General features: G+C 41.8%; 1 protein-coding gene across 1 annotated transcript; it reads right to left on the bottom strand.

Moving 5' to 3' along the window:
* Positions 1-3563: 3563 nt before the first annotated feature.
* LOC121608477 (serine/threonine-protein phosphatase with EF-hands 1-like) lies at positions 3564-8951 on the bottom strand. The gene is given in 9 exon segments (XM_041939771.1): positions 3564-3694; positions 3788-3952; positions 4160-4235; positions 4319-4504; positions 4599-4818; positions 4919-5046; positions 5912-6061; positions 8523-8684; positions 8856-8951. Coding segments are annotated over 9 exon segments (1314 nt in total).

An 8951-nucleotide genomic window follows, 5' to 3' on the forward strand; every position in this document is an offset into this window, starting at 1 on the left:
GACGAAGTTCAAGCAAAGATTCCTTGGAGGAAGTCAAAAAGAAAGCAGTTAGAAAGAGGCGAAGAAAGGAAGGGTTAACAAGGAGGTGAAAATGAAAGAAGAAAAGGGAAGGATAGATAAATACATAGATTAAGAGAAAGACATGACAAAGGCACAAATAAACATACAACACAAAAACACAGGTTGTGGATTATTCCAAAATAGCTAAAATCCTCAGCAAAAAGTAATCTTCATGGCTACAAATGATTATTTATATGATATCAATTTATATATCATGTAATTTGCCTAAGTCAACCATTCTGCAAAATAAAAAAGACATCAGTACAAGTATAAGTCCTGCATTAAATATGTCACTTAAGTAAAGGTCCATAAGTGTTACTAATAAACTGTATTCAAAGTATCACAACAAAAATGACTCATAATGCAGAAAAAAGTAAGTAAAAGTTGTCAAATAAATGTGGCACAGTGGAGTACAAAAGTACCAATGTTTCCTACTGAAATGTGAAGTTATCCACGCCATGTGTTGCACACAGAAAAGCAAAACAGAGGCTAAGGTGAGCAGGGAAATGTGTTCAGCTACTGCAATGCTAGCTTAAGTGCTACCAAAGGCACATCAAGTGATTTATGAGCATTGTGAGCTAGCTCACCGAATGCTACACGGTAAAGTTAGCACGTGCAATCTCACCTACAGCAAAATGTTTCTTCTAGCTGATACAAGAATAATGAATTTAACAGGGTAAAAAACTAAAAAGTAAAATATTCATTCAATTCTGAAGGTTTTATTTCACCGGTGAGTTAGCTAACTGATAATAACTGCCAATGTCACAGGGTGAACTGCTTTAAATCATCACATAAACATTTGACAGTTATCAGCTGTCTCTTGCTTTTACCACAGTTTATTTTGCTAACTTTAACCTCTATAAAACACTGTGCATCCAGTAGTTAGATATGTGACAAATTTTGATAGCTTCTGTCTCATCTGTAAATTAACCACACATTGTGTGATGCCAAATGTTTAGCTAGCATCAACAAGCTAGCATGAAAAAGGCCAAAGGGTCTACCAGATATTGAGAGGTAGCATTAAAATGTTAAGTTTCTGGTATAACACTTGTCAAAATGCCTTTCCCCTTTTTCATGCTATCAAAATCTGTGCAGGCAGAATACTTTGCATAGCCAGCATAACATTATTGTTCGGTCATCTTAGTAGCCTCATTAAACCTTTCAAGTAACTTAGCCTATCACAGGAAAAACAAAATACCTTCAAGAGAATCACAAAATGGACAAAAGCACTTACCTGAGAAAAAGTCTTGAATGAAGTCAAAATTTTAACTGTTTCCTTATCTTTGAGTTAATCTAACCGAGACAACAGATGCACGAAGCTCAGGTTTAGTTGCAGTTTAACCCCCAACAGGCTAAGTGATTCAGAAACGCAGTTTGGCAGTTAACTGTTTTTTTTTTGTTTTGTTTTGTTTCACCTTCACATTCTGGAACTTGTGTTTTATTTAGATTTATATCACATGCCTGGTTCTAGTGTTGTTTTTTTAATTTTTGTTATCTTGTATCTGTATTGTGTAGGCCTATTCCATGTAGTGTGCAAGTAATGCAATTGTATTGTACTAGTATTATATTACTTCAATTTAAAATTTTTAAGCAATCTTTTCCCATTTCAAATGGAGTATTTATTTTTTAAGAATTTATCCAATCTCCATGTTGTTCAATGCATATGAGACTATTTTAAAATAAATCTGATAATCCATTGAGAAACTCGCATGCTTCTGGAGAAAATAAACAGATATGAAATATTTTGCAGAGTTTTGATAATCACAGGTGTCATGTATGGATTGTAAGCCCTCACAGAGAATGAGGCCTATCGGCTTCTGTATTTGTGGTAAATTTATTAGCTTTTCCTCTCACCACCCTGAGGCCAAACATTAAAGCCAGCTACAAGCCTCTGCAATTTAAATGTCCACCAGAACCTGTAAGTAGCAGTAGAGAAACAGATACCATGTCACATTTCAGGGATTGGATGCTCTGAAGGACAAAGCTGACAAAGGTGGGTCCTTCAGTGGACTGCTTGCACCAGCAGGATGTACACTGGCCCATACAAGCCTTTTAAGCCAGATGCAGAGTGGATCCCTGTTAAACCACCTGGGTATAGAGCCAGTGCTCATCCTGTTACACAATACAGCATTTGTGCAGCTTTTCTTGGCTTGTACTCCAGAAAGTTTCAAAAACTGTACCAGGTCTTAACCTATATACAGAAACAAAAATGAGGGTAAGATGATACATTGTCACACAATGGGTAAATGTAATTTGTGTTGAAACTATTTTTAATTGTCAACCAATGCTTGTATGTGTTTATAAAGACCACTTAATTGGGAATAATATTTATTTAACTATGTCCCTGCACAATGGTTAGCTTCATGCTAGATCTTCCATCCAGGAATGAAAATAAAATCAACACCATTGTGGTTTTATGTTAAATGTTTAGTATCCAGAATGACAGAGGATGCAGACACAGTTGGTGCTGGTATGAAATCACACCATTTTCACAACTCCTTATTAAGCATTTGGTTGTTCTAGTGAGCAGGTTATGAATCCTTGTCGTCATCATTTTTGGACCATCTTGTGTCTTATAAATGCATTTTACACATCAAAGGTCTTGCCTGATATGTAAACCCTTTTTAAAGTGTTTTTATTTCTCCAGATTTGGCAGATAAATTCGTTTTGTGGGTTATTTTTAATGCCAATCTACTGTTCTATATCCAGTCCACCAGGTGGCAGTAGTGCACCTACAAGCTAGCTGACCCCTGCATAAATCAAAAATCCAACACATGACTGCTGTACAGCATGTAGAATTTTAGGCCTTGTAATTAAACATTTTGAATCAAACTTGCAAATTACAGCAACTCAAATTAGAAGAACTTTATTTATGGGACTTTAGGTGTAATATTGGTGGGTATAATCCCAGAAATGTCACAGGAAACTTTATTGCATGAGTTCACTCATTTACTGCCAGAATTTTAGTCACCTGCAGCCAGTGTTTGAACCAGAGACAACTCATTGAGAATAAAAGAGCAGTTTAAATTACACAGACCATTTTTGATTTTCCTCAGTCTTTAAATCGTGTAGCCTGTGCGAGAGTCATGAGCTAACTGTTTCAGTGAATGGGCCTATGCTAGCCATGCCAGTGGCTCTGTGAGGCTATGGTCTTAATTAGCAGCACTCCGAATGGACTCCCTAAAACATTCCTATTTCACCCACAAGAGTGTGGTTCTGCAGGAAGATGCAGCAGATGCTTCAGCGAGCTCTGTGACCATCAGAGCCTGTGAGCGAGGAAGGTAGAGTGTGTTTGGTCTGTGACCTGGGACCTTCATCAAGGTTTGTGTGGGTTATTGGTGACTCTCCTGTGCACCTTCATGGCTCGGACTATATTCTGCCAGCACGGGGCGGCTGTGGCACAGGAAATAAATTGGGTTGTCCACTCATCACAGGGTTGGCAGCTCCTTGTGACCACATGTCTTCAGTTTAAACTACATGAATTGAGCAACATATGCTTGGATTTACAGCTGTAAATACTCCACACTGCCATCTGGTGTCAGACGGGCTAAGTGCAGACGCAGTGTCCTCCAGGGCAGCTCCAGCCTCAGCACAGACTCCAACACCTGAGCCCATTCACTGACGGACACTCTACCTGAAAAAAGATATGCTTACAAATAACAACTTTCCATGTGAGCCTGGGTGAACACATGCTGTAAGTGAGGCAAACAGAGTGAGAAAGGTGCACCCGTGTTGTACTGGTCGTACTGCTGGAAGCCCGACATCAGCTTAGAGCGGTGGGTGAACAGCTTCTCCTTCAGGGCCCTGAGAGCGGTGCCTTCAGTAGCTCGCACTCTGCAGACACACATGCAAACACGGATCATTCACTAAGATTGAGCTTCTATTGTCATCACTGATTAATCACTCAATTATTTATTTGAATCATCTAAAATCATTCAGTCTATAAAGTGTCATAAAATAGTGAACATGGCCATCACAATGATCAATTCAAACCAAAATTTTTGCCATTTATTTGTCTTTGAATGAACAAAATCCATCAATCAACTAATCATTTCAGTACTAGCATGCCCAGCTGTGGGTCTTCTGCTGCATTACATACATGTACCCACTTTGAAGTACACGCCGCGGTTGCTTCCCTCCTCGTAATAGTTCAACGCTGAGAAAATGGTGATCACCTAAACAAAGACGCGCAGAATTATTCCTCCAGACTCATGTTTAGACTTTTTGGAAAACGTGAATTCATTTGGATTCCGTCTACCTGTCCACCTTGACAGAGCTCATATCCCTCCTGTCTGCACTCATGGGACCTGATGAGGAGCTGGAGTCCGTGTTGGAGCAGCAGTCTGCGGGTGACGTCAGGGCCGAAGTAGCAGCCTCCACCTCTGAATGTGTTGGGACTGCAGCCCTCTTTGGTTTTAGGGTCACTCCACAATATATCCACTATGTGCAGGAGAGAGGAGAGCAGAGAAAAACGCTCATCACATCACAGCAGGGCAGAGTTGAACCATATTAATTTCTTTTCCAGGGAATCCTCTGACCTGTTTCCTTTCTTGTTCATGTTGTGGAGGTGAAGGAGGGGGAACAGAGGACAGGGAGTCCAGGAAAGGCAATTGGAGAAGACGGGTACGCACGAGGCTGAGGCAGAACAGAGTTCGGGGAGAGCAGAGAGAGGAGGAAGACGAGGAAAATAAGGACGAGGAGAAGGAAGTGGAGACGTTGCTGTCTTGTCGGGTGAGCCTGCATCGCCTCTTTCGACAGAAAAAGGGGTAGAAGAGAGGGTCTGTAAATAAGGAGGTTTATTATACAGTGACTGAATAACAACACACATCTGTAAGCATCTGTGTGCTGCTGTCAGACCTTCTGGGTTGTTTGGTTCTTGCTGTAGCTGCGACTGCTGCTGGGACGAGAGCCGTCGCTCGATCTCATTCTTTTCATCTGTCTGCTGGTCTGACCGAGGTCCAGCTCCTCCAAACTGCATCTGGGAAACTAGGCTGTCACCTGGAAGAGTCACACGTCTTATATGTTGAGGTTTATATCTTACGTGGACCCCTGGAAGAGAAGCTGCTGCCTCAGTGGCAGCTAATGGGGATCCAAATAAAGAATAAAGAGCAGAGAAAGGACCACAAAAATCAAGTGCACTGATGTATTTAGCATGGACCTGCTTCTTAAAACCTGCATTAATTAATATTTTTGATATTAACATTGAATCAAATGGCTGTAATGTACAGTAAGTGTTTCTCCTAAAATCACAGAATATTCACTCAACTTTGACAAATGAAATGTATAGTATTTCAGTCTGAGCCTCACATCAGCATGAAAGCTCAGAGAAACCCAGTGTATGATACCCATCCAACCAAACAGAGCAGGGCCAAAATGACCTGCTAAGGGTCTTTGGAACAAAACTGAGGTGGTGGGCCTCCATTAACCTCCTGATCCTCCCAATCTCTGTGCATTGTATACATTTTTCCTATGCTGGAATAATACCTGCCCCAGGTTTGCAGTGTGTTATCTAGTCAGTCATACTTCATTAATCCTAGTGGAAAATTGTGTTGTCACAGCAACCTTAAGTCACATCAGTGTTTCAGGCTGGCTACGCTTTTCCCTTTTATCTGATTTGATTAGATACAAGTTAATTTAGGTATGTATAAGTCTGATGAAGACAGAGGTGTTGAAACAAAATTTTCAGATGTCAGTGTATATTGTGAACTTATTTCCATTTTAATTTGAAATCAAATTAGCAGAGACCAGTGGAACACGGTCAGGTTAAGTGCTAATTGTTTGTCCGGGCCTCTAGTGGCCAAAATCAAAAGAGTCTGGGTGGAGGATGAAGGTGGGCTGCTTGTTTACTGACCTTATGCCTCTCTATGGTGCTGAGGTAGTCCAGGCCGGTCTGGTCTGAAATCCCACCGTGAACGATCAGGATCTTATCGTCAGTGACTGTCGCAATGAGCAGAAGGCTGAAAACATCCTGAAACAGCTGGAGGATCTTGCAGCCGTGAGTCTGCACACAGTGAAAAAAGGAGTCAAGTTCACAACTGGGGGCTTCAGTCAGCATTCACATGCTACAGCCTGCAGAATGAGCAGCTGAGCTCTGTACATAATGAAAGCCGAATAATGATGAGTCTGGACTTTACTGCACCTTGTACTTCTGCATGACTTCCTATGTGAACCCATACCTGAAACATCAGTGTAAGAACATCACACTAATATACTGAAATTTAACTAAACTCATGTTTGTGGTGAACCTAGATGAATATGATTTATTTCATTTCTACTCCTCATCTTCAGATGGGCCATGTAGCGCCAGTACCAACGCTGGATCAACACAGCTGCTTTCATAGCTATGACAAAACACCAGCTGTTCATTTAGAAGGAGGCATGTATAAATATCTCACACAGTCACATATGCACAGCTCATGGATGTAGCACATGCAACAAATACACGCAGGCGCGCACACACACGGATGCACGCACACGTCACGCACGTCACAATGTGTTTTAGAAAAATTACAATTCAGCACAAGAAACTGGTAATTGAATAAAATCATGTGCAAGGCAACATGCACGCACAAACACACACACACACACACACACACATATAGCAAGAGAGATAACAAGACACAGGGGAGGTCATGAGCAACAGTGGGACTGGAAAAACTAAGCAAATTAAAAGAGCTTTCAGGAGAAACAGCACTCATTAAAGAGAGGAGACACAGCCTATTTCTGCTCATCTACTACTCATCACACCTTTCCTCAGGGGTAAGAGGTCCAAATGTTCCTCAACATATTCCCACTGAAAGGACGAGGAGAAGTCAGCCCTGGATGGCCAGCAGTATATCAAGTCATTTACTTTTACCAGTGGCAACATTAAAATGATGTCCATGAGTTCATCAAGTGATTCATATATGAACAGGCATGAAATCAAGCTGTGCAAAACAGATACAAAGTCAAAACACTGGTGCTTCAGGCTCGATGCGGTTTTCCTTCCTGCTTTATTCCAACCTCCACCCAAATGTGCTTGGAAACCAGGCTTCTACACCTCAGAACACAAACGCCTGGAATAAAACAGCTTCTAAACGGCATCTGCACAGAACAAATGGAACTAGAGGGAAAACGCCGGTTGTTGCGCATCGCTTTCTTGGCATATTTTAAAACGACGTGCTTATATTACGCATCCTGTGCGTGTCGGTCCTCAGTGTTTTTCACGCTTCCTACCTGCAGCTTGTATCCGCGCGATCCGGAAATCATGAATGGGACACACAATCCGTGTGACGCGCTGAAAACTTGCATCTGGAACTGCAGACACAGGTCGCGCTGCACGTCCTCTAAAAGTGGCTGCTGAGACAAGGTTTTAGTGTTGAAGGTAGAAATGCATCGAGGTATTTTCCGGAGCGGCGCTGGACGCTGCAGGAGGAGACTGGAGCGCACAGAGAGGAGGAGGAGGCAGCCCCAGGTGAACTGAAAGCCACAGCTCCGCTGCTCCACCACCTTAAAACACCTGACAGATTTTACAGGTGTTCACCTCCATGACTCAGTTCACTTGTCCTAATCACCTCTGTGCCGCAAGTAATTAGAGGATAACAATGACAGCTGGTGTACTTCACTGTAATCCTCAGAATTAATTCTAATAATTTCAGGTAACCTTTACTCTTTTATTTTTAATGCCAGATTTGTTTCTTGTATGTGAAGTATTTCAGCAGCGGCTAGAGGATCATTTCATCCAGAGACAACATCCACATGTGTGGACAAAGTAATAAAATAGCCTAGTGATGAATCTCTGGTTTACAACCCAACTCTGGAGAACCAGACATATCAAGCTAGAGATGAGAGGGACAGAAATGGACAGCTAGTGAGGACAGATGTGAGCAACTGACTTCTCAGTTTATGTTTGAGGCAGTAGGGCTGCTCATCTTAAAACCGGCTCACTCCCATCATCTTATTTTTAGTTATCTGCAGTTTTGACTGAAGACCTGATTGGACATGGAAGTAAGTTCATTTTCTACCTCAATTATTAAAAGTCAGTCTACTCTAAGACTGAAACCATCCAGACAGGGAGTGCCCTCCTGAAGCATGTTAGCCCAAAATTCATTTAATGGCTTTTTAAAGTGCACAAAACCTGAGAAATGCAGCTTAAGAAAGCAAACCTGTCCCAGCATGAACAGATCAGGAATCTGCACCCAAAACTTTGAACAAAATCTGTCCCTGCACTCTCCTAAATTTTGACATTTCAGTTGTACAACTTGAATTTATTGGACACATAATTTGACATCTTCCATAAATAAGCAACTTACTTCTAGAGGTGACTGGAGGTTACTGACTCTGCATCACCATGCAAAACTTCTTGTATTAAAAAAAAAGGCAACAGAATAACATTTAAAAACTCTTTCATGATAAAGGTAATACAATTCTTGCAAAAGTCCAGCTCGTCACGCAGCAGCTCTCGTACGAATCCTCTGCTGTACGAGTGTGACAGCAGCGTTGACCTCCTGCAGAGTGATGGCCCTCAGTCTGTTGGTTTTGGACAGGCGGGAAGCCTCTGAGCTCACCGGTCTGAGCAGGACCGGTTTGGGTAAACAGAGCCGACTGCTCAGGAAGTCTGGACTCCTCATCCCAGCCGGACTGCCCTGCAGGAGAGACGACCAAAGGAGTCTTTAAATGGGTTTAAACCCGAGTACTGCAACCCTCACAGGCCACTCTGAAAGACTTTTGACCATACTTTAAAATTAAAAATCATGAAATAAGCTTTAAACACCACATATCCACAGACACAGTACTGCCTTTGCTGTGGTTCTAACCTCTTTATGAGCTCTGTAGATGAGAGTGGAGTGAGCTCGAACCCTCCTCTTTGTTTGTGAAGGGATCCTGCGTGTTGCTCGTACCGCAGCTTTCAT

The sequence above is a fragment of the Chelmon rostratus genome, chromosome 1 (assembly GCF_017976325.1).
Source record: "Chelmon rostratus isolate fCheRos1 chromosome 1, fCheRos1.pri, whole genome shotgun sequence".
In the NCBI taxonomy this organism is placed as follows: Eukaryota; Metazoa; Chordata; class Actinopteri; order Chaetodontiformes; family Chaetodontidae; genus Chelmon; species Chelmon rostratus.